This window comes from Dermochelys coriacea, chromosome 2 (genome assembly GCF_009764565.3).
Source record: "Dermochelys coriacea isolate rDerCor1 chromosome 2, rDerCor1.pri.v4, whole genome shotgun sequence".
Taxonomy (NCBI): domain Eukaryota; kingdom Metazoa; phylum Chordata; order Testudines; family Dermochelyidae; genus Dermochelys; species Dermochelys coriacea.
Window position 1 is genome coordinate 91,576,815 of NC_050069.1, and position 26,059 is coordinate 91,602,873.

General features: G+C 39.9%; 1 protein-coding gene across 1 annotated transcript in view; it reads right to left on the bottom strand.

The window, feature by feature from the left end:
• The window catches only part of PIEZO2 (piezo type mechanosensitive ion channel component 2), a 448,530-nt gene that overhangs the window by 143,797 nt on the left and 278,674 nt on the right, over positions 1-26,059 (bottom strand). Inside the window, exon 7 of the mRNA XM_043508112.1 lies at positions 21,516-21,729. Coding sequence (XP_043364047.1) covers positions 21,516-21,729 — 214 coding nt within the window. The remainder of the gene's footprint in view (positions 1-21,515; positions 21,730-26,059) is intronic.

Here is a 26,059-nt window from a genome sequence, read left to right on the forward strand (position 1 = left end):
CTCTTAATTAAAAAAATCTTATAAGCAGCCATAAAAAATTCACTTTTCTCTCAAGTGTATCAACAACTTTAAAACAGGATGTTAAATATTATTTGCTACATAACCTATTTTTGTAAAAGCAACCTAATAATGGAATTTTTTTCTGAGGCTGTGTGACTGGAAGCTGTTAGGCTTAGGACATCCATTAAAAACAACTGGACCTCAGACATTCAAATACTTAATGTGTGTGAAATAAAGCAGCTGTCTTCTGGAGACTTAAGTCTGGATATATAGATTTGGGAGTTACAGCCTGTTTCATACAACATTAGGGCTTTGGAGTTACTCTCTGCAGTGGTAGAAATACAAATGTCTTTACTTCACAGGGAATAATATCCCAGGGGTTTTACTAATGCTCTGGATACAATCAAAGCCCTTTGGAGCTCAGACGGAGGCTACTTTCTGAAACATGGCATGAAAAAGATATATCCATCTGTCAAATCAGTCCATTTCCCCAGGTTTACATTTTGTTTTCTCATCCATACTGCATCTCTGTTATAGCCTGAATGCTCTCATGGACATTAACAATGCTTGTTTTACAGTAGATCAATGATCTATATCAAAAGTTGTACAACCTGTAACCCTGAGGGCAGGCCTGGATTAACCAATGTGCACTCTGTCCACCTGCGTAGGGACCACACCAGGTTTGGCCCTAGAGTTGCCACTTGTTGGAGTTTAATTGTCCTGGACATTTTTGATTCTGCATTGCCAGTTGCAATGTGCCAGGATTTTTTCACTGGTTACTTAAAGTTGTAATTTCATAGAAATCATACGACCATAGAATCGTAGGACTGGAAGGGACCTCAAGAGATCATCTAGTCCAGTCATCTGCATTCATGGCAGGACTAAATATTATCTAGACCACCCTGACAGGTGTTTGGGGATTTTTAAGAGCAGGTTAGACAAAGATGGAGATTCCATAACTTCCCTAGACAATTTATTCCAGTGCTTAACCACCATGATAGTCAGGAATTTTTTCCCTAATGTCCAACTTAAACTGCCCTTGCTGCAGTTTAAGCCCATTGCTTTTGTCCTATTCTCAGAGGTTAAGGAGAACAGTTTTTCTCCCTCCTCGTAACGACCTTTCATGTATTTGAAAACTGTTATCATGTCTCAGTCTTCTCTTCTCCAAACTAAACAAACCCAATTTTTTTCAATCTTTCCTCATAGGTCATGTTTTCTAGACCTTTAATCATTTTTGTTGCTCTTCTCTGGACTTTCTGCATTTTGTCCACATCTTTCCTGAAATATGGCACCCACAACTGGACACAATGCTCCAGTTTGAGGCTTAATCAGCGTGGAGTACAGCAGAAGAATTACTTCTTGTGTCTTGCTTACATCACTCCTGCTAATACATCCCAGAATGATGTTTGCCCCTTCACCTTTGGGGGGGGGGCAAGTGTTACCCTGTTGACTATATTTAACTTGTGATCCACTATGACCCCCAGGTCCCCTTCTGCAGTACTTCTTCCTGAGCAGTCATTTCCCATTTTGTATGTGTGCAACTTATTGTTCTTCCTAAGAGGAGTACTTTGCATTTGTCTTAAGAACAGCCATACTGTGTCATACCAATGGTCCATCCAGCCCAGTATCCTGTATTCTGACGGTGTTCAATGCCAGGTACTTCAGAGGGAATGAATGGAACAGGCAATCATGAATAATCCATCCCCGTCACCCATTCCCAGCTTCTGGCAAACAGGCTAGGGACACTTCAGAGCATAGTTTTGCATCCCTGCCTATCCTGGTTAATAGCCATTGATGGATCTATCCTCCATGAACTTATCTAGTTCTTTTTGAACCCCCCAAGAACTAGATACGTTCATGGAGAATAGGATATATAAGTCCTTATTGGATTTCATACTGTTTACTTCTGACCATTTCTTCAATTTGTCCAGATCATTTTGAATTGTAATACTATCCTCCAAAGCACTTGCAACCCCTCCCAGCTTGGCATCGTCCGTAAACTTTATAACTGTACTCTCTATGCCATTATCTAAATCATCGATGAAGGTACTGAACAGAACTGGACCCAGAACTGATTTGCCATGTTGTAGTAGCAATGTGTATCCCAGGAACTGAGAGAGACAAGGTAAGTGAAATAATATCTTTTGTTGGGGGACTAATGTCTGTTGGTGGAAGGGACAAGCTTTCGAGCTCCACAGAGCTCTTCATCAGGTCCACAGAACTCTTTACATAGGAGCACCACAACTGTTTCTACTAGGGCATTCAGGTCATCTGGCCACTGGCAGCACTGCCAGCCCAGTATCTGGCTCTCACTCCATGTGCATAGCCCTCAATGTGCCCACAGTGGCGGCTGAGACTCCTGCTCCTCTCAGCACAGGAAAGCAGCATGGACCTGAGAGATTAGGTGCAGAGACCAGGGTGAGAGAAGCAAGGGCTCCTGGGAAGGGATGGTAGAGGGAGACCAGGATGAGGGAAGCTGAGGCTCCTGGGATGGGCTGGGTGTAGGGGTTATTGGAAAGGGGGGTCAGGTTGGTGGTTGTGGGGGACACCTGAGGGAGAAAGAAGCATCTCAGGCTGATGGAGGCAGGGGGATGCCTAAATGGAAGGTCAGGCTGGTTGGGGAAGCAGTGGCCACTTTTTCTAATCCACAGAGATGGCAACCTCAGTTGGTACCCAACCAAGTTTGTCCCAGTAGTCTCCCATCATGCCAGGCGCAGGCCAAATTTCAGTGAGTGGCACTGCAAGCTGTCGCACAGGGTTACATTGCCACTCCGGTTTGGTGCCCTAGGCAGATGCACAAGCAGGTTTGGAGCTCTAGGCAGCTGGGCTTCTTCTTTTCTGTCTAGTTTAAGGAAGTTGGAGAGCCCCCAATTACCATAGTGCACAAGGCCCCAAAATTCTTTAATTCCGTCCTGCCTTAGGGCTCTTTATGGTGATTGGGTTAAGAAGAATATCTGGTAACTACATGAAACTGTGTTCCCAATAGCTTTTCTTTCCCCCTGTGAGGGAAGGAGGGAGGGGAAAGAGAAGGGAAGCCTCTGAATTGCTACTCCATTAAGAGGAGGAGAGAAGGTAGAGAGAGACCAGAAGACCGTTGCCACATAGTCTTCACAAAGTGGTGAGAAGTGTGGAAGTGAGCAAGCAGCACAGCAGCTGGTGCAGGGAGAGAGGGGGCACCCTGGAGAGAATCCAGCAGAGCCAAGATCCCACACAAAGAGGTAGGGGCACCTCATTCCAGTTGATTTAAGGAGAGTTGTCAGGCTCAGCAGTTATCTTTCATTGGTTATAGAAAGGGAAAAACACATGTCCCCTCCCCACCTAGTCACTACCTTCCTAAAGACCTGGGAAGTCAAGACAAAGGTACCTGACTTTGGAGAGACCAAGCAGCAGGGCTCTTTTCAATGAATGGATTATTTCTCAATTCCTTTCCCACAGAGGCCAGGGTAAGAGATGGCCCCCTTGATTCATTTCCTCTTCCCCTCTATAGGGAGGGTTTAGAGGGAAGAGTTTGTGTTGGTAGTGGGGGACCTTTGCTCTGAGAAGAGTAGAAGCAAACACAGAAACAGAGGAGCACACAACAAAGATCCTCTTTGAGTACTCCCTGCAGCTCAGTAGGTGAGTGGCTTCCCTCCCAATACGCTGATGCGGACAGGATTTACATATCTGCACCAGAGACAGGAAATGCTGAGGTAAGAACTGGCCTGGCATGAGGAGCCTACAAGCTGCTTCCTTTCATTTGGCTCATGCTCTGATTTCGCTACCATAAAGTGTCAGGAGGAAGTCTAGTTGGGGTTCCATCTAATTCTACTTGGAGTTTCACTTACAGCTCCATCTCCTCTCATCCCCAACATTGTCTGTGGCTTTAAAACAACAATCTGGCCTACATATGCAATAGTCACAACAATCTGTCACTGAATACCAACTGCAATTCAGTCACTAAATCAGGACTAATATTGCTATTCTTCAAAAAGTGCTGTGCCACTTTAGTCTGGGCTCTCTTTGGAGGTCTCCCAATCAAACACTGACCAAGTGTGACACCACTTGATGATCACAGCCCAAAATGGTATAGCTTCAAAAGAAAAATAAACCTGGAAAAATGAAAGACAAGCAAAACCAGTGAACCTCATTTCCTGTTCTCATTATTGGGTCACATGCCATATTGCTTTGCTGAGGTACTTGGAAGAGATTTCTGAAATACATGGGAAGTGATACATTAACATTGATGCTGCTGGAACCTTTTGCAGAACCTCCAGGATGGGAGACAGAAAAAAGAAATGTCAAGAGTCAGAAGGAAGGAAACGTATTGGACATGTTAGGTGGCCATTCTCTCTCACTCCCTCATACACACGTTTAGTCAGAAGGACCAGAGCAGGAGAGGAAAAACAATTCATGTTAAATAGCACTGTCTAGGGGAAGGACTAGTATCAAGGAAATACAAGTGAGTTTTTATTTTTTATACACAGATGAGCGAAAGCAGTGAGCAAGTAGGCCCAGGTCTCTAGGAACAGTGTGGAAGGGACATAGGGGGAAAAATGGAGGGAATATTCAGAAACAATGCATAGTGTACAAAAAGGATTCTTCTTGCCAAAGGATGAATTTGGATACCCCTACGCTCAGCAGGAAGCGTGGTTTAATGTTGTCTTACTGTGCCAATTAGTAACTGAGGTTACTAGCTCTTTAAAATGAGTTGGCAGAGTGACTGGAAGGATAGCAGCCAACAATTCCACTTCAGAAGTTTCACATACATAGACGGGTGGATATTACAGAAGGGCAGATTGAGCGGATTTTCCTGAGCAACCAGGTAACTCAGGCTATCAATCTCCCTCTTGCCTTTAGTTCAGATGCTGGTGGAATTAAAAATTTGCTTGTGTGGTTAGCCCACCAAGTGTATTTTATGTCAGTGTCTTCAACAGAAATCACGTGGCAAAGGGAACACGTGCAAAAATAATGTTGGTGGACACAAGCATTTAGTAAAACAGAATTATCTGAATAAAACATTAGTGATTCAGGCACAACAACTAAGCATGTGATTGTCTGTTAGGACAATAAGTTTTTAATGGTCCATGGAGATTACTGTTAGCATTTTATTGCAGAGCAAAGGCTAAATTAAGTTTTGACAAGAGCAGTATTTGCCTTGACAAAGTATGGCACATATTTATTTCAAACTTCAGATGGAGAAAGCTTACAGCAGGATCTTCTGAACTAAGTTCAGCAGCTTGAGCCAGGAAGGCTAATCCAAGCTTTGAGAGACAGTGTGGGTCTTGGGCAAGTGATTTAATCTTCCTGTGTTAGTTTCTAATCTGTTAAATGGGGATAATAATATCTATCAACCTACCTGTGAGAGGCTCTAGAACTGTGCATGGAGATGTAGATCTATTCTGTTGATTCATCTGGCAGCCAGACCAGGAGGATTTCATTAGATTCTACTCAGCTGGATCAAAAATAGTGAGTTGTTGAGGCAAAAGAGTGACTAAGATCTTGCAGGGAAAACTCTAATAAGTCAACTCAGGAGAAAACTCAAGCTCAGGTTTATGTTTGTTGATCTTAAATTAAGAATAAAGGAAAACACCGGGAAAGTGACTGTGGATGCAGGGATGATGGACATGAAGGCCCAGTCAATACTAGAAAAGTATACAGTTCAGCTAGTTACACGACTGCAAACCTGTAATATGTATATGCACTTAAATGGTAGTAAACACTGACTAAATAGGTTTAATTTGTGTCAGCAGCTTACCAACATAAGATGAATTGATATAAGCAAGGGTTAAACTGGTTTAATTACATAAAAATTAGGGCTTTTCACTTGTTTAATTAGACTGATTTTTAAATCACACTTCTCTAGTAAAGGAGTACTTGTGGTACCTTAGAGACTAACAAATTTATTTGAGCATAAGCTTTCGTGAGCTACAGCCCACTTCGTTGGATGCATGCAGTGGAAAATACAGTGGGGAGATTTTATATACGCAGAGAACATGATACACTTCTCTAGTACACACTTCTCAAGTCTCTGCTGTGTTGAGACTGGGACCAGGATCTGTCTCTTCCCACTACCTCATAAGACAGTGGGATGATTCATTAGTGAATATTTGTATGATGATTTGAAAATATAAAGAGCTACATACGTACTAAATATTATCATCATCATTGGTAGGCATGCCAGAATATGAAAAAAGAAAGTTGGCAAGTAGATGTTAGGGAAAATTAAGGAGAGGTGTGTCCAGCCAAAAGCAAATTGGTAATTATAATTCTTTTCTTTTAATACCATAACGTGGTAGAGATCAGAAGCTGGTAGGACTATGATTTTATACAAATGTATGTATGTTTTCTGGGCATGGCAATGGTCCCTTATTTAGGAATCATGGCATACAGCTGTGCATTCAGTTGGTGATGTTTTCTAGGTCAGAGGACATGATGTGGCATCTTCTGTCACCAGCGCTTAATGCCAGCTTCTGAGTTGTGGATGGAGGAACACTTAGGAGAAGTGAATGGGCAGAGGCAAAATTCACAAAGCTTACCATCCCATTTGAGGCATACCCTTTTAAAAATATTACAAAACAAAGGACAACTAGCTTTTGATACCAAACCGAGGGCCCAGTCCCGTGAAATGATGAGTGCCTTTAATTCCCATTAAAATCAGTCCATCATGCAGGACCAGGGCCATTTCTTTCACTTAGATTTTATGCTTGTTATTAATGCTATATTTAAAATATTCACAAACTGATCGTCCAGATTTATCACATACTTTAAAGGCTAATATCACCCATTTGGACCCAGGCATATTAAAAGCTATGATTAACTATTTCTCTATTAATTATATGACGTTGGCATCATTTTAAGGATTCTTCCCCTTCCAGATAGAATCATAGAAATGTAGTAAAAGCCCTCTATTGCAGCCCTTTGAGCTGAGACCATACCTGATACTTGTTTGTCTAATTTGTTCTTAAAAACCGACAAAGGCAACCTCCCTTGGAAGCCTATTCCAGTACTTAACTATTCTTAGATAGAAACTTTTTCCTAATATCTAATCTAAATCTTCCTTGCTTTAGATTAAGTTGTTTACTTCTTGGCCTACTTTCAGTGGATCAGGAGAACAACTGATCACAGTCCTTAACATATTTGAAGACTGTTATCAGGCCCCCCCCCACTCAGTTTTTTTCCCCTCAAGTCTAAAAATGTCCTGTTATTTAACTTCTTTTCATTCTAAACTGTTTATCATTTTTGTTGCTGTCCTCTGGATTCTCTCCAATTTGTCTATATATCTCATAACGTATGGTGCCCTGAACTGGACAAAATACTCCAGCTGAGGCCTCACAGGTGCTGAGTAGAATAGGACAATTACCTCTCATTTCTTACTTATGATAAACCTGTTAACACACCTCAGAATGATACAAGATTTTTTTTTTGCAATTGCATCACATTGTTGACTAATATTTGTGCTGACTATAACTCCCAGATCCTTTTCTTCAGTACTACTACTTAGCTAGGTGTGCATTTGATTTTTAGTTGTGCATTTGATTTTTTTATTCTTGAGTGTAGTATTTTATACTTGTCTTTACTGAATTTCATCTTGTTGATTTCAGACCAATTGTCCAAGTTGTCAAGGTGATTTTGAATTCTAATCCCATATTCTAAAGTATTTGCAACCCCTCCTACCTTGGTGTCATCTGCAAATTTTAGAAGCATACTTTCCACTCTGTTATCCAAGTCAGTAATGCAAATATTGAATAGTAATGGACACAGGACAAACCCCATTGTCACCCCACTAGATACGTCCCCCGAGTCTGCCAGCGAACCTACTTTTTGAGTACAGTCTTTCAACCAGTTTTGTATCCACCCTATAGTAATTTCATCTAGACCATATTTCCCTAGTTTGCTTGGTATATTGTTCCAGCTGGAATACACTGTTCTTTGGCAAGCTTTACAATAAGAAGCATTAAAGAGTTTTGCATCAGGGTACCTTTGCCCAAACAAATTTGTGTAATTATGTATGTTAACTTAAATTTAATTAATTAAATGGACAGATTTTCAAAGTTATCTTCATGCGTACATTGTTCATGTGTAACATATGGGTGCACATACTCAAACCTGAATGAGCAAATCAGGTCTTTGTATATGCACATGGGACTGGATCCATCTCCATTTGGCTGCAATTGGAGTATTTCACATTAACTTTACTGGGGATTGGATTGGGTCCATGGTGAATTAGGTGCCTACTGGGCACGTGAATGTGAAAATATCTGCTGTGAGTGTGCATATACCTGATTTGCTCAAGCACATTTGACATTTGCTCACAGTTAATTAAAACTTTGAAAATCTGCCCCCAAAATCTTAACAATAAACCCAAAGAAAGATATGTCTTCCAATACTGGTAATATGTACCAATTTGGCAGCAGAAGGAGGGGAATTTAGCCAATGTTACGTCATGCAAAGGAGACTGATTTTATGTTAGCAATTCAAGCCTGGTTTCTGGATACAGCTTATCCATTGTTCTGATAGCCAAGACATTTTCCTCTCATATTAATGAGAGCCACCTGTACAGAAGGCCAACCAACAACCAGGTATGCCAAAGAAAACCTCACCAATTGCATACTCACTCACCACTGTAGCAAAACACATCTTGGAAACTGGTGTTTACCATGTGAAGAAGGCAGTTGTTTTTAAAAGGTCTTAGCATATCAATTTATTTACATCAGTTTCAAGTAAGGGGAAGATACACAGCCAAATTCATCCCTGGTGCAACTCCAAAAACATGAATAAAGTTATGTCTGCTTTTGCCAGGACTGAATTTGCCATATATAGTTCAGCAGCTACACTGAAGGAGCAACTCTGGTTGTTGCATCAAATTAATGGAGATACACCACATATGACTTCTATATAAAGACAAACAGAGAGGGGAAGTGGGGTATTCAAAAGGAGATTATCACTAACAAGCTGCCTAAAACAGGGTCCCATTGCCTTCCTCAGAAAACGAGTAACTTACTGATAGTCATGGAGCAAAAATATTACTGATCTTCAAGGAGTGCACCATTACTAAACTCTTAGTTGTATGAATGAACCTCAGAGTATTCCTCTTGGATCATCACTCCAACATTTGGATGAATCTGATTGCCTTTACTGCAGAAATTAAGCTGGAAATCTCACAAGAACAAGCTTGTGAAGTTTCTGATACTTTCTTCCTACAGCCAGTTGGGAACTCTTCCAAAAGGTCTCTTTCTATATTTTCATACTTCAACTTTTGGAATCTATCAAAATCAGAATGTTTAAAGGCACATGAAAAATAAAAGAAAAAACAAAACAACAAAAGTTAACCCAACTTTTTCAGTCTTGAAAAGATTCTGTTTGCGGTGAAAGCCTGAATTGGACTCATCATACATGTCTCTTATGTGGCCAATAAAATTGTGTTTGACAACGTCTGGGTGCAATAACTAAGACCCTGATGTTCCCCTTCTGAGGAAATACCCATGGGAGAAGAAACAAATAACCGGAAAAATGAGGTTTTGGGGGAATTGGCAGATTCCTGAGACAGGAACGATGACCTCATAAAATGGTCAGGAGGGGTCCTGCATAAAGCAAAGGATCTGTGAAAAACTCAGACCAAGGATATCAGGTAGACTCACCACAAGGCTTCCACAGTTCTCACCCTGACAACATCACCAGCTCTTCTGCCCCACTACCATTAACTCTCACTGCTGTGTCTACACATTTAATCCCCTCTATAGGTGGTTTTCATTGTCAGGAGGATATCGGCATTAGTATATACTCCACTGTAGCCTGTTATGGTTTGTACTAGTGGTCAATCAGTTCAGCTATGATCACATCACTAAGAGTGGTCTGACATCAGTTTGTGGAGTATTAAGTGTTCTCTGCAAAGTCATGGAAGCTTAGTGTTCAGTCGGGCCCTGTAGCTCTGATTTTTTTCTGTCTGGAGTTCATTTTCATAAAGGAACACTATCAAGGACTTTTTGACACAAAATTAAGGATATTTTAAAAAGAGTTAGGGGTGACTTATTAAACCATCTAAGATTAGTAATGATCCACAATTTTTATTTAATTAAATTATTCACCTGTAATATTAAAGCCCCCCAAACACAGTACGATGACAACACACGCAGAGGGAAATGAATTATAAACAATGGGTCCATGTCACTTCAGTGTAATTTGCTGGATATCTCAAGGGGATTAGCCCCAAGTAAGAGCAGCTTTAATCTCAATCAGAGATTCTTTAGCAGCGCTCACGGCAAGGCTGTTTACGGGATATTAATACTATCATAGTGGCTACCTGGACTGGCTGCAGGTCCCCAGGGAAGAGGATATTGTAGCTACTTTGTGTCTCTGCCTGTTGGCAGACACCAGTACTGACCCCTCATAACTTTGACCCAGAAAACGAAATTAACCAGTTTAAGCTTCACAGTTCATGAGGAGTGAAGGGCAAAAAGTAAGCCAAAAGCACAGAGAAATGTCAATTAGATTAAGGTTTCAGAGTAGCAGCCATGTTAGTCTGTATTTGCAAAAAGAAAAGGAGTACTTGTGGCACCTTAGAGACTAAGAAATTTATATGAGCATAAGCTTTCATGAGCTACAGCTTCATGCATCCAATGAAGTGAGCTGTAGCTCACGAAAGCTTATGCTCAATAAATTTGTTAGTCAATTAGATTAAGGAAAATGAAAGAATGTTTTAAAAGCCATGATATCTGTAGTAGCACAGTTAAGGATGTATGTATTTTATTACAAATAATGGCTAATATTTTTCAAATGAAGGAGTTATTTTCTCCTAAAGTTAGGAACCAAAATTTCAATCGAAGTTGCTAGGTGCTCAGCACCTCTGAAAATCAGGCCACTTATTTAGGTACCTAAATATGGAGTTAGGTTCCTAACTTTACTGTTTGAAAATATTGATCACAATTATAATGTTGTATCTTTAAACATACTTTGGCCAAGATCTTTCTGGGGGGGAACCTTGCACATAGGGGTCTGACTGTGTCTGGTTCTCCTCTTGTCTCTCCAAAAGCGGGGACATCCCTCTGGAGAGGTCAGAGAATAGTGTGTGTGTGTGTGTGTGTGTGTGTGTGTGTGTGTGTGTGTGTGTGTGTGTGTGTGTGTGTGTGTGTGTGTGTGTGTGTGTGTGTGTGTGTGTGTGTGTGTGTTGGGGAAGAGTAAGTCAAAGGGATGGAAGCGGTATGCTGTGGAACTGCTCATAAACTACAAGATTGAATGCTTAACTTTCCTTACAGGCAGGAAAATCCCTGGCAGAAATTCAAGGTGATTTTTAAAAAATAAATAAGATATTAATAGTTTACATTTTGAAAACCCAATTTGAGTTTACAGTGTTGTTATATCTAAGAACAGGGAGAAATCCTGGCTCCATTGAAGTCAATGGCAAAAATTCCATAATGTTTAGGGGGTTCGTTGTACCTTAAAGTGATAGCTTGGTGTTGGAGGAGGCTTGAAGCACACCATCCATGACCCAGAAGTAGCAGCACTGAGCACAACCATCCCTGACTCAGGTGGAGCACAGGTGGTGCATAGTCACTGTGCACCAACCTTTGTAATGTACACTCTCATGTAGACAGGGCTAACTCCACTTTGGGAAGGGTAGCACACAGCAGACCCTAGCCTGGTGAAGTCACTAGATTCAGGGGAGTGCAAAGACAAGATTGAATCCAATGACAAAGACTCAACAGTGGCCGTTTCATGCACAGTACATATGGTATTACAGTTTCTGCATTACAGCATACACAGTTCAGTTAGTTTTTACTTATGAAGCACCTGTGAACATGGGTGGTATTTTTCTATTTTGGGCAGTTGGCCAAGAAACAAAGCACATTTATTTTAATCACTGTATTCCTGATCTGTCGTGGGATGACTAAATATCTGATAACTTTTCAGAGAAGCAGTCTGAAGACTTTCTAAGCAATAGAACCGTGAGGTCTTCTTTGTAACTCTCTCAATCACACTGTCTCTTAGGAGAAATATAGTGTTGTCTTATAGCTAAGGAAATAGCCAAGGTAACTTTTTTCCATCATCTGTATATCTCGTTAGTCCTAGTTTATAAAAATAACACAGTCTTTCTGCCTCTTTTAATTTAACTCCTTGTCAATTTAACAGAATATCGTATTTCTATTAAGTAACTAATTACTACATACATTTTGGACATAGCAGTGAGGCAAGAGGAGTCTCATTACACAGCACCTGCTGTGCAGATTTTAGTAAAACTGTCTGCAATTTCACTGGATATATAGGGATTAACAAAGTAAGTGAAAACCAAAGTGTTAGGATTATTGACATAGTGGGAACAGAGAGATATGGCTATTGGGATGTGGCCTAAATTGAGACAGTTTTTCAAAGTTTTCCTTGTTTGAGTTAATAAAATGTTTAAATGGGTGGAGTTATTTTTTTTAAAAGTGGGCACAGTATTGAATTCCAGTATTTATCCTTAAAGTTCTGAGGGCAGTGACTTGTCCTCAGTCTTCATCCTCCCATCTCCATCCTCACTGGGAAACTTCCTCTTTCCAATACTCTCTGAAATGCTCCAGGTCACAGATATCATCTTCAACTAATGGGACCAAATGGGACTTCATGTCACTCCTAGCTTGGCAGTATGGATCAATGCAAAGAGACAGTAAACACTCCCATTCTTCAAATAGGGTTGCCAACCCTCCAGGATTGTCCTGGAGTCTCAAGGAATTAAAGACTAATCTTTAATTAAAGATAATGGCATGTGATGAAACCTTCAGGAATTCATCCAACCGAAGTTGGCAATCCTATTTTCAAAGCACCCCCCAGTACCTGCTGTCCCAGTAAATAAGAAATTAGGCTCAGGAATGAAACATGGATCACAGGACCAACATCATATCCCATGAGCTTTGTTTTACGATGAAGGCTTTGGTCATCAGTAGAATAAATCTAGACTCTAATCATTCAAGATAAAAAATGTTTTGTATCTTGACATAAAGAAAGAGGAGCCCCAGGGAACATTCTGAATTTCACTCCGTATTTTTCAGTAGTTAATATCCTGTGCATTGATAGAGCAGATAAAGCAAATATATACTAATAACAGTTTACAGAAATAATCACTAATTAATGATACAATAATCCATTGTCTCAATAAGAACTACTGCTCTTGACAAAAGACTGTATGATATAAAAATAATCATTTGAAGATAGATGGGGCTCCTTAAATATATCTTTATAACTGGATAGTTTATAAATTGAAGATGGTGGTTTGGCAATGCATCAAGTTCAAACTTCTTTCTGTCATCCTTGACATCTTTCACAACTCTGATCCTCCCTGCTTTTCCACTCATTTCTTACATTGCCCTCCCAACCCTGGCTCCAACAATGGTGCTATTTGTCAGCCTCTTCCACAGCCGTTCTTGCTTTCTTCCACCTCTAGATTTACACATGAAATAGCCTTCTGAACTAGTCCATAAAGCCATTATTTCATCCTTCTCCATAATCCTCCTTTAGATCTACTTCTATCATGAAGATTATAATAACTGTTAACTAACAATGTCTAAGTTGTTTAGCAGAGGTAAAAAACTAACACTGCGTTAAAAAAACCTGAGGCCAGATTCTCAGCTACAGCCAATAGCCATTTGGCATAGTAGGACAAGGACATCTGTCAGGCGGCAGGTTCTGGATATTTGATTCTCTGTCCAGTTCCATCTCAGCCTTAACCCTGGGCAGAGTAATTTGCCTAATGATCTGCTTTATGCTATACCATCTGACAGAAGTCCCCAAGGGACCATCCCTCACTAGGGATAGTTGGAGTACAGTGCACTTCAGCCATACTCTTCACTGCCTTCTACCCTGGAGGCTGCAGGGAGGTGGCATGGAAATCAGCTATGCCAGTATTACATATTAAGGAATTCCCAAACTCCAGGGGAATCCTCAGATGGCAAGATGGAAGCAGTTTCTGCCACCTTGGTATAGCATGAGTGGTGTAATGTGATTAGAGCAGGTCTAAGAATCTGGTCCTGTATTTTCTCTCTCCCCCACAACACTTTGTATGGGGCTTGTCCTGTGAGATTGTGAGCTGCCTGGGACACTTGGAAAGTGTCTAGTACCTAGTGGGCTCCATCACAGCCCAAATATTACTAAGTATAATATCACAATAACAGATGCAAGGGCCCTGTGTTTGGACAGCTCTCAGTAGAAATGGGATATTCACAGAGAGTATTGACCGTCCAAACCATTTAGAAAATATATGATTCATCATGCCACCCAGCAGTAAAGAAATGACTCCTAATGAAGGATTTTGTTGTATATAATGAAGCTCATCATGTCCTTGCTTGTTTGGTGGATGAAAACCTGGGACAAAACACTTCCAAAGAAAGGTGTTATCCAGAACAGCACATGCCTTGGGCTACCTCATAATTTAGATTTAATACAGGCAAGAGATTAGTATAATGGCAAGGACAAGTATTGCCTTTTACCAACAAGAGCTTGAACTTGCCTTTCCAAGCTGCTAACAGAACCAGCCAAACCTGTAGCAAAAAAGACCTAAAACTTCAAGGGAATTACATAGGTATTATTTCTAAATATTACTACGACTGTTCTGAGTTCTGGGATGTTTCATTATTAATATGCATCTCCTTGGGAAATTAGTGTGAGGACAATGACAATTAGCTACCTCTGTTGCTCTTTTACGTGTAAATCTTCCCCTTAAATCAAGTTAAAGTAGGCTCCCTGGCAAAATAATTAGTGCAATTCTGCTGTGAAAAGAGAAGTGTTGTGACAGGAGGACCATCCCTTGTGTGGTCTGGAATACCACTCTATAGGTGCTCAGTGTGCTTTCACTGGCAGAGGATGATGGGTAAGGGGCAAGGGCAACAGATAAGATCCATATAGCATGAATCCACTCATTTCTTCCACCACAGAGGGCACTCAGACATCATGTAATATCAATGCCTAGAAGGATTAGAAAGGGGACACAAGGAGCAGAGAGTCTACTCCATCCATATAGTGGCTCCATATAGAACATGCAAATGGATTTCTGATCTTCCTTCTGATTGGACATCCTTATCAATACTTGTCATTAGTATTGGGCCTCCAAGGAATGCCCAGGTCCAGTGGGTTTGTGGTTTGAGAAGAATGTTCCACTTGTCTCTAAGAGTTTTTGGGGGGGGGGGGGGAAGAGGTGAAGAAACCCAGAGAATTAATTTGTGAGAAAGAATATTCTAATATATTGCTGCAATGCAATTTGTGTCTGTGACTATTCTGAGTTACCCATTTCACTATTTTTCCTAGACATTTTTTTATTCACCATGTATACACATTTTATTCCCCTTGTATATCAGAGAAGGGATTAGGCTGCAAACTCTGAATCCAGATCCCAGCTCTTGGGGATGTTCAAATGAAGGGTTCTGAGTTGGGCCCAGGGAAAGGGAAAAACTTCCTCTATTTTGTAAATATGCAAATAATTCAGCCATTATGACTCTACCAGTATTTTGCATGATCAGAGTGGAAGACAACCTAGACTGGTCATGTGATGCAGTGCTTAGATTCTACTGTGATGGCTGCTATAAAAAGTAAACCCCATAAAAGATAAACAGACGTTATTCAGAAGGCAATTTCCCTTATGCTTAAAACAAGGTCTCAGATTTGACCTATATGTTCAGGATCTAATACAGCAACTTGCTGCGCACCCTCAATTCTCATTCACTTCAACTGGACTTGAGGTGCTTTCTACCTTTCAGACAATTGACACCACAAGATGAGGCCCTCAATACAACTGGAAGTTAGTGATCTCCATACACACCATATAAGACAACAAATCTACAGTTTTTGTCTTAGATTGTCTAGATTTTTATTAATTTATAAGGGTAAACTCACTCATTCTCTAGACAAACTCATTCATTTTTAAACTGTAAGTTTTAAATACTAAATCTGGCATTGATTGGCAGAGAAGCACACTAACTACTTAGTTATATACCTAAAGGATATAAATCATTCGGTGAATATACTATGTTACTAACAATTTTGTGAAGGAATAGGGTAAATGACTTGAGATAAGCCTTATGTTATTAGATTGATCCAATTTCTTCATCTTGGCAAGTCCTCTGCTACCCAACATACTAGATATTATATAAATAAACCACACCTGAAAAAACTGCAGGAAACACTTTGTGCAAGTGCCAACATATTGTTGCATATTTTTTCAGGATGCCACACTTTGTATATAGTTTCTAAGATCATTTTGTTTACTAGTCAATGTAAAGAATATATATATTGTGACAAAGTTCCTCCTTTGCCTTGGTGGGTCCTGCACTTATTGGCGGATTTGCTTGCCTCAGAGATTCACGGCAAACCTCAGTTTGGCCCCTTTTGCTAGTGGCTCAAACCTGCCGTCCACTCAGCTAACCCCATCACTGGCCAGCATGGGGGAAACAGAGAACAATCCCCACAGTCTCTGTGTCCCACCTAGTGGGTTGGGGACAGGCCAGATCCCTTTCCAATTTAGACCTTCCCTTCTAGTGTTTCTCACAAACCAGGTCAACTCCTCCTGTGTCCGATCAGGAGTTGCGGGGGATGGGGGGAACCTGGACCCACCCTCTACACCGGGTTCCAGCCCAGGGCCCTGTGGATTGCAACTGTCTACAATGTTCCCTGTATCAGCTGCGTGACAGCTACAACTCCCTGGGCTACTTCCCCATGGCCTTCCCCCATCACCTTCTTTATCCTTGCTGCAGGATCTTCCTCCTGAAGCCTGATCACGCTTGAACTCTTCAGTCCTCCAGCAGCACACCTTCTCACTCCCTGCTCCTTGTACACTCCCCTACTAACTGATGGGAGGTCCTTTTTAAACCAGGTGTCCAGATTAGCCTGCTTGCCATAATTGATTCTAGAAAGTTCTTAAATTGGCTCTAGGTGTCTTGATTAGCTTGCCTGTCTTAATTGGTTCTAGCAGGTTCCTGATTGCTTTAGGGCAGCCTCTGCTCTGGTCACTCAGGGAACAGAAAACTGTTTATCCAGTGGCCAGTATATTTGCCTTCTACCAGACTCCTGTACCCTACTGGTCTGGGGTACAGGAGTCTGGTAGAAGGCAAATATACTGGTCACTGGATAAACAGTTTTCTGTTCCCTGAGGTCTGGGGTACAGGAGTCTGGTAGAAGGCAAATATACTGGCCACTGGATAAACAGTTTTCTGTTCCCTGAGTGACCAGAGCAGGGGCTGCCCTAAAGCAATCAGGAACCTGCTAGAACCAATTAAGTTCTGTCACAATATTTATATGGCAGAAATATGATATTTTCAGAACTAATTTTAAAAAATGGTATCTTTTTGAGTTGGTGCAGTTTTCCCTTTCAATAAATCACCAACTTACCAATGATAAGGCATTGTAGAAGGAATCTGTATTTAAGAATTGGAAGAATATCTGTTTAAAAAGACAATAACAGAACCAATGTGGTCTAGCTGGCACGAGCTCAATTAATATTTGTTCGGTACTTTGAAACTTTACAGCACTAAGTCCTACTAAAGAGTTGATTCATCCTCACTGTGTAAAGGTCTCACAAACCACACCCTCCTGCACCAGCAAGGGACCCTGTTCCCTGAAAGAGAGGCACTGCTTGTGCCTCCTCCCTCCACAGGGACTGGTCGAGGGGAAAGATATCTTGAAACTGAAGATGCAGCTCCACAGGAGCCCTGCCACTGCAGAATGTCAAGGGCATATAATGAGTGCCCTGGCTCTATCTCCTCACTACCAGCTTTTCAGTCTACTTATCAGGCTTCAACATGCAAAACCGTTCTGTGCACACTGAGTTTTATGAAATGTTGCATGAAAATTACATCTGCATATAGCAGAGGCATAAATATAAGCAGGCTATGTGGCATGATTGCTGCTTTAAAGAAGTTTCATATATTTATCCTAGATAAAGCAGTATGGTAAAGACACAGTGCTATATTTTTCCATATCCTTTTTATGTTTTAATTTATTTATTGCTGCAGCTCCTCAGGAGGATTCAGATCAAAACATTCAAGTTCACCAACGTACACCATCCTGTTTTTATTTTTGGTTATGCCTCTTCTCATACAAGCGGTCAATTGATGCTTTTATTTTTATCACTAGTGCTGGATTTTGCAGTGGGGGTTTCTTAAAGGTACAGCATAGGGGGAAAACATTAGTGGATGAATACAGTTAACATCAGAACTTCTCTACTTGTCCGGATGTAGTTTAACTTAATCTAATCTGACAGAAAGTGGCATGCTGGCAAACTGATGTGTTTTGCTATCCAAAGCCGATTCGTTATTTGACCAGAAACAACTCACACATTTCTTGTGAATCCAGGAATGTCAATGTTAACGGCTTTTAAAAGTCCAGCCTTCTACTCCTTTGAGAGAAATATTATCCCTCATTAGCTCAACAGGATTTATTTTAATGTCAGCCCTTACATCTGCACAAAGTGAAAGAAGGGAGGAATCTAACCTGGGAACAGAGTCTTTCAATTTTACAAAGAAATAAAAGCCCTGTTTCAGGTGGATCCTCTCTATTTTGTGGATGGGTGAAAGTCACTTTCTCCTTGTAACAAAGCCGTGCCCCGCCCCCCAAGCAATAGCAAATACTTGCTGAACTGATTTCTCTAGCAATGATTTTAGCACAAAGAGGTGAAGTGATTTTCACATAAATTAACAAAGCTGAGAATTGTTACCGCTTTCTCTTGTAAGTGACTATAAAAAATATATTTGGATAGGAAAGAGAAAAAGAAAGCAAAATACAGAATAAAAGAAATAACTGGTAAAATATATTAAGAATAATGATTATTATCTCAATGTACTGGGATTTACGTGTGTGAGCCAGACACTCGTATTATGGGTCAAACTTGGCCTCAACTGAAAATATTGTGAATAAATAGCAATATACCACAGTTCTTGAGGTATGGGAAATGCTAAAATATTTTTCTGTGCCACCCCAAATACATCTGTATCTCATTTTTTCTATCCTTATCCACAGCCTAAGCACCACCCGTGCAGCTCTTTTTAATCCATATTTGTTGGCTTTCTCTCACTCTCAATCCAGATTTGTACATCTCTTAATGGCCAACAAATACCACTACTGCTCTTTCTTCAGCACTCTCCTAAAATTATTACTTCCACAAAGCCCATCAATAATCAATTCACTCAGATCAAGATGTGTGATTACAAAAGATACATGTACTACTTAGAGATTAGACTATCTACTGCTCCGTTGTCTTCTATTATTATTATGCATCTGAACATTATTGTCTGTGTAATTTAGAATATAAGATCCTTAAGACACATCATATATTTATAAGAACAGTTTCTAAAGCCCAAGGGTCTACTTTTCTGCCCCTACTGTCAAGTTACTTTGCATATTTACTAGGATGTTTTACTCATGCATATCATTTTTATTCTAAAACTTTCATTAAGAGGTGGCTAATTAAACTTGGTTCTTTAAATCTGTAAAGAGTTTAGGATAGTGAGAAATGTAAATAGACAATAAACAAAACATGCCCCAATATAATAAATTGTATAAATTTTTCAGCTTTTTGAGGTCTTGTATCTTTAGGAATCTCATTAGAGTCCTCTTTAAGTGAAATTCTATTATGAAAAAGCACAACTGCACTATTTACGAAGAAATTTAAAGCAAAAATTAAGACCTTAACTACATTAACTGCAAACTTTTAGCTGTTTTCATGTGTGGATTTGAAATATGTGAAAAGAAGAGTAGTCTTTATAAATGTTCAGATTAAAGAGAGAGCTTTACTGCTTTAAGTAAAAATACTATGCAGCACACTGAAAAGTAGATTAGAGAAGCTTTTCTACCTTGATAAGAATTTATTGGTGTGTAATAAAGGGCCATATCCTAGTACACAGGTAGTTAATGGGATGTTTGCAATTTTCTCCCAACATATTAAAAAAGAAGCAAAAGGAAGTTCTATGGCCTGTGTTATACAGAAGGTCAGAGTTGATCCCAGTAGTCTCTTCTAATCTTGGAATCTATAAACCTATGAAAAGAAGGGTTTTAGGCTGCTTAAGAATCTATTTTAAAAATACTTCTCTTTTTTTTCTCCCTCTAGGTTATGAGAATTCATACGATTGCCTAAGTTGGCCTCTAGATGGTAGAAAAGAACTTACATCTAGGAATCTTTTCTGATATACATGTGAAGATTTATATTCCCTGCACCATATGGCTACTTAAATCATCCTCCTAAAGTCAGTAATCCCAACATTACAAAATGTAGTTGTGGAATAAATAAAATGTCAAAAAATATAAATGTCAGAAACTGAACATAACGTGCCAATGTACTTAACATACCAACTGTTGTACGAAAACAGTTACATATACAGTTGTGAGACTCTATTTTTCACTTGTTTTAATGAATTGCTTTGAGACAAAAAATGATTAATACTGGCTCATCAAGTGTTCTTTCATTTTCAGTTTAAAATAGCTTAAAGTAACATGAAACTCACTACAGACAACATGAACATTAAAGAGTTAAATTAAATTTAATTCAATTAAATATTGTGGCCCCAAGCATTATTTATCATAAAGGCAATCTGAGGTCACAACCCAGTGGAACACATACTAACCAATAAAACACTTCCATGACTTCATATACTTTAGATTTTTTTTAAAAAAGATTTCTTCTTGTATGTTTTACATCCAATAGATATTTATTACAGACATGCTGTCTGGAAACTTCAGACACCAGCATGTTACATTTTGATCCAAGCATCCAGGCTGCCTGTATGACCATAGGTTTCAGAGTAGCAGCCGTGTTAGTCTGTATTCGCAAAAAGAAAAGGAGTACTTGTAGCACCTTAGAGACTAACAAATTTATTAGAGCATAAGCTTTCCGATGAAGTGAGCTGTAGCTCACGAAAGCTTATGCTCTAATAAATTTGTTAGTCTCTAAGGTGCCACAAGTACTCCTTTTCTTTGTATGAGCATAGAACTGGTGCATGATGTATTAGCACAGGATATACCTCTATATTCTTGAAGGTAAGGAAGGGTTCATGCTATTTGCCTAATATTATGCAAAGTAGGCATGATCCTCAAACTCCTGAGAAGTTATCAAAGTAGCCCTCAGTTCAAAGTAAGTGCACTGACAATGACAATAATGTATGCACACTCTCTACCAATCAAGAGGTGGTAATGTTGTATTTTATATCTTCTTGTCGGCACTGCCACAAACGTGTGTGTATGTTCCAGGTGATGTACTGCCATTCTCTTCATCCGTGGGTTATCATATCTTCTGGATTTCTCTGTCTTCTTATCTTTTTAGCCAGAGAACCTCTCTCTTTCCCACTGAGGATTACTCCTGACTAAAAAGAGTCATTGTTGTCATCTCTCACACAGAGAAACCTCTAGGGCCAATCCAGTTTACTTCATGCTTTGACTCTCAAAGGCTGAACATGGATTTTCCTAGCATTACACATTTTCCTAGAATTATGTTAAATTATTTGTAATGTGGAAGAGCAATTCCAACAACATCTATCATCAGAAAAGTGCACCACTTGTCTATAATTAAACAATGCAGACAGGTCTCTTACCTTGCATAGTAGTCCTTTGGGGGAACAACTTCCTGAAAGAATTGTAACTGGTACAGATAAAGTCCAATCAAGTGCCCCGCACTGTATATAGCCATTAATACACACAGACAGCTGAATATCAGCGGATCAAATGCTAGGCAACAGGACCACCATGTGCACAGCCCCAAAAATACAAAGAAATACACAGCTGACGTCAAAGATGGCAACATCATACCTGCAAAAACAAATATTGAGGATACTTTGAGAATATTAGCATTAAAAGCATTTATTAATCCTAAAACATTATGTAGTTATCAAAATAATTTCAAAATCACATTTCTGTTTTGATAGTTTTTACTTATTATACGTAACAACTAAGACTGCTATTAACTGAAAAATGGCCCCGGTGGGCCAGTCTATATTCCACCTTAGTCCCAAGGCCTGCCGGGGATGTCAGTTGGCGGCTCCTTCACGGGGCCACGGGGCGTGTACTTGGCACAGTTCACCTCAATCCCAGACATCTGCCCCTTTTGGCATGAAGGAAACCCTGACACACATATACCTGGAGTGTGCCAGGCTGCAGCCCCTATTCCGGCTCCTCACCAATATTTTATTATGCTTTTGGTTGCACTTTTCCCCTCATCTTCTTATTTATGCACTCCCTATCCAAGGCCCCACGAAGTCACGGGATCTCCTGGTCAACCTCCTCTTGGCCCTAGCTAAAATGGCCATCTATAAAACCAGAGTGAGGAGGTTGGCCGACGGAGTCTCCTGTGACTGTGGGGCCTATTTCCGATCCTCGGTCCATTCACGTATCCGGGCAGAGTTCCTCTGGGCGGCGTCCTCTATCTCCCTTGATGCCTTTGAGGAGCAGTGGGCACTGTCCGGGGTTCTCTGCTCGGTGTCCCCATCCGGTTCCCTTCATTTGACCCTTTGACCACACTCCTGTCCCTGTTATTTCATTAGTTGTCCCCTGGAATTATTTGGAATCTAGGTCCTGTGGATCCCCCTTTTAGGCTGGGGGGGATCCTTTAGCAGAGGACGGGCTTCGCCCACCCACTTCCCGGATCCCAAAAAGATTAACTGAAAAATGCCATAAAACATATATATATTTTCTTCATTTTGCTTTTTCTATGACAAAAAACACTTGGTATGTAGCTAAATTTAGAAGGATTAGATTTATATTAGTAAATGTTGATTTCATACCAATGAAAAAATATTTCCATCAGTACTAATTGAAATTTACAGATAAGCAGAGTAAGAAAAATGCTGCTTGATAACTTATTAGAGTTTGATGTATTTTGACACGTGATGTTGACAATTTGTGTTTAATGGTTATAAAGCTTTAACTTTTTGAATCTCAACATCTACTGTAATTAAAGAATTATAAAATCAAATTCTGCCATGCCTATATATAGTCAATTTCAATATTTCCTCTGAGTACTTCGTGTCCCTAGTTTGTGCAGCTCTTTCCCACAGTAAAAGGGGAGAGAAAAAAAGAATTTGTGATCGTAAACCCCCAAATCAGCAGGGAGACGCAGAGGTAGGTACTGTACCTGAAAGTACTTTTAACTTTTTTAAAAAAATTGTTAGATTTCAAGTTAACATTTCTGTAAAAAAATCTGTAGGATAATAAAATACTATGATTAATGAACATGGTGTGAAAGTTTCCCATGTAATCATTGAATTTCTAATCACTAGAAATTTGTGTCAGTGAGATACTGTGTACACTGGAAATAAAAGAGCATCTACAATATATCCAGTACATGCGGTCTATGTAAGTGCCAAATATGGATGAAAAGTAATCCAATTTATATCTCATAAATATTTGTAATACTTAGTGTATACCAAGGATACCTTGTATCCTACGTAGATTTTCTTTTACACACTTAAACAACATTTCATTTGTGAAGTTGCTATTTTCACTCTTCACAGCTGGAGCACATCTCATGAAACGTCTACTGTACCCTGCAAGAGGGGGATCTGAGGAGGTGGGGATGGGGAGATGCTCATATCTAAGATGCAGGAAACTGGAGGAAGTGACATAAGGAAGAAACTTTCATCCTACTTAATGGGCCAAAGGCATCACCAAAGCAACTCCACTGAAGTCAATGGAATCACACTAAGGATGAATCTGGCCCATTTTGCTTCAAAAATCTTGACAATTGAATACTTGAATGGAAGGTGGATACAAGAGATCTGGGGCTCATTCATCTGAGTCTGGGCAGTCATCCTGCAGCAGAGCGGCCTGCTGTGCCTCAGAAAGATCCAGGTCTTGGTGCAGTGGTTCTCAAACTTTTGTACTGGTGACCTCTTTCACACAGAAAGCCTCTGAGTGTGACCCCTCCTTATAAATTAAAAATACTTTTATATATTTAAGACCATTATAAATGCTGAAGGCAAAGCAGGGTTTGGGGTGGAGGCTGAAAGCTTGCAACCCCCCATGTAAGAACCTTGTGACCCCCTGAAGGGTCCCAATCCCCAGTTTGAGAACCCCTGCCTTGGTGCATGTGGCTTTAAACTGTGTTTGGAGCTCTACCATCAGACAGAAGCCACCTGATGGATGGGATGAAACAATGCATTCTTCAGCCAGCGTGCTCTCCTGGCCAGCTCCACCCACTCTTGGGTGATGATGTCTCCCTTTCAGCTCCCAAGCTGAGTAGGGTTGTGAACTCTTTACACTGATGAAAATCCCCACTTGCTGTTGTGTTTCAGCTGACCAGGGTCTTTCATCCTGGGTTATGTTAGCAGAAGCTAACATAAACCTGGGGTGCCTGCAGCCCTTACTGCTGAGGTGTAGGACACACAGTATTGTACATACTAAAGTTAGCTTTATATATCTGTGCTAAAAGAACTTTCCACTAACAGTAAATTGGTCTGTGTTGTATTAGCATAATCACAGGCTTGTACGCGGTACTTTAGGCCAAGCTATTGTCTCTCCTCCAGTATATAATCTGCGAGTATGTACCATTTTAATGATTCATATATTTAAAGGTCAGAAGGTTCCCTTATGATCATCCAGTCTGACCTCATGCAAAACAGAGGCCACAGAAACTCATCCAATTTGCATCAAGCCTATAACACTGTTCTTTCTTTTAAATAGATATCCAGTCTTGATTTAAAGACTTCAGTGATGGAGAATCTACCACATTCATAGGTAAGTTTTCAGAGTAGCAGCTGTGTTAGCCTGTATCCACAAAAAGAAAAGGAGGACTTGTGGCACCTTAGAGGCTAACAAATTTATTTGAGCATAAGCTTTCATGAGCTACAGCTCACTTCCAATTGCTCATTACTTTTGCTGTTAAAAAATTGCACTTTTTTCTAGCCTGAAGTTGTCTAGTTTTAGTTTGCAACCATTATGCCTTTTTCTGCTAGATTAAAAAAATGTCTACTATCAGAAAAATTTTTTCCCTTGGCAGGTACTTTCAGACTGTGATCAATTCACCTTTTAACCTCCCTCCCCCAACTAAACAGATTGAGCTTATTAAATCTCGCATGATAAAACATCTTTTCCAGACCTCAAATCATTCTTATAGCTCTTTTCTGAGTCCTCTTTGATTTTTCAACATCCATTTTGAAGTGCAGACACGAGAAAGGAAACAGGGCCACAATGATGTTCTCACTAATTCCAAATACCGAAGGAATATCACCTCTGAATTCCTCCTTTATATTCTTTACTTATATATCCATAGAATGTATTTTCCCTCTTAGCTAAAGCATCACATTGGAAACTCATGTTCATTTGGTTATCGACCATGAACCTTAAGTCCTTTTCCATGTTATTGCATTCCAAGATATAGTCTCCCATCTTTTAGGTGTGACCTACATTCTATGTTCCTAGATTTGGCTCTATTAAAATGCATGTTATCCCAATAAGCCCACTTTACCAACTGATCCAGATTGATCTGCATAACTAACCTGTCCCCATCACTATTTACCACTTCACCACTGTTTGTGACTATCTGCTGCAAATTTCACCAGAAATTTTATACTTTATTCTGTTTTATTCTTTGATAAAGACATTGAATAGCATTGGGAGTACAGACTCTTGCAGGACCCCACTAGAAACATCACCCTAGGATGATGTTTCCTCATTTACAATTACTTTTCATGATCCATCAGTTAATCAATTTTAATCCATTTAATATGGATTACATTAATTTTATATAGTTCTATTTATTAATCAGAATGTCATGCAGGAGTGTGTTGAATGCCCTACAGAAGTCTAAGTATATTATGTCATCAGTGTTACCTTTATCAACCAATTTTGTAATTTCATAAAAAAAATCATATTTGAACATTTTTTATTACAGAATGTATAACAAACCAGTAAATAAAGAGTAGCAATGTTTTGTTTGTGTATGTTTAATATTGTGTGACATGCAGGTTTGTGACATGTGAGACGTGTGAGTGTGAGCGAGTCAGTGTGAGTGTGCGTTAGTAGAAGAAGCCAGCACCTAGTCTATTAATGCACATTCCTCTTCTTACCTACAACATGTAGCCTTTCACAGTTTGGCCATAAAAATAGCTTTAAAATTAATATATGCAATGAGTGGGCCACTTAG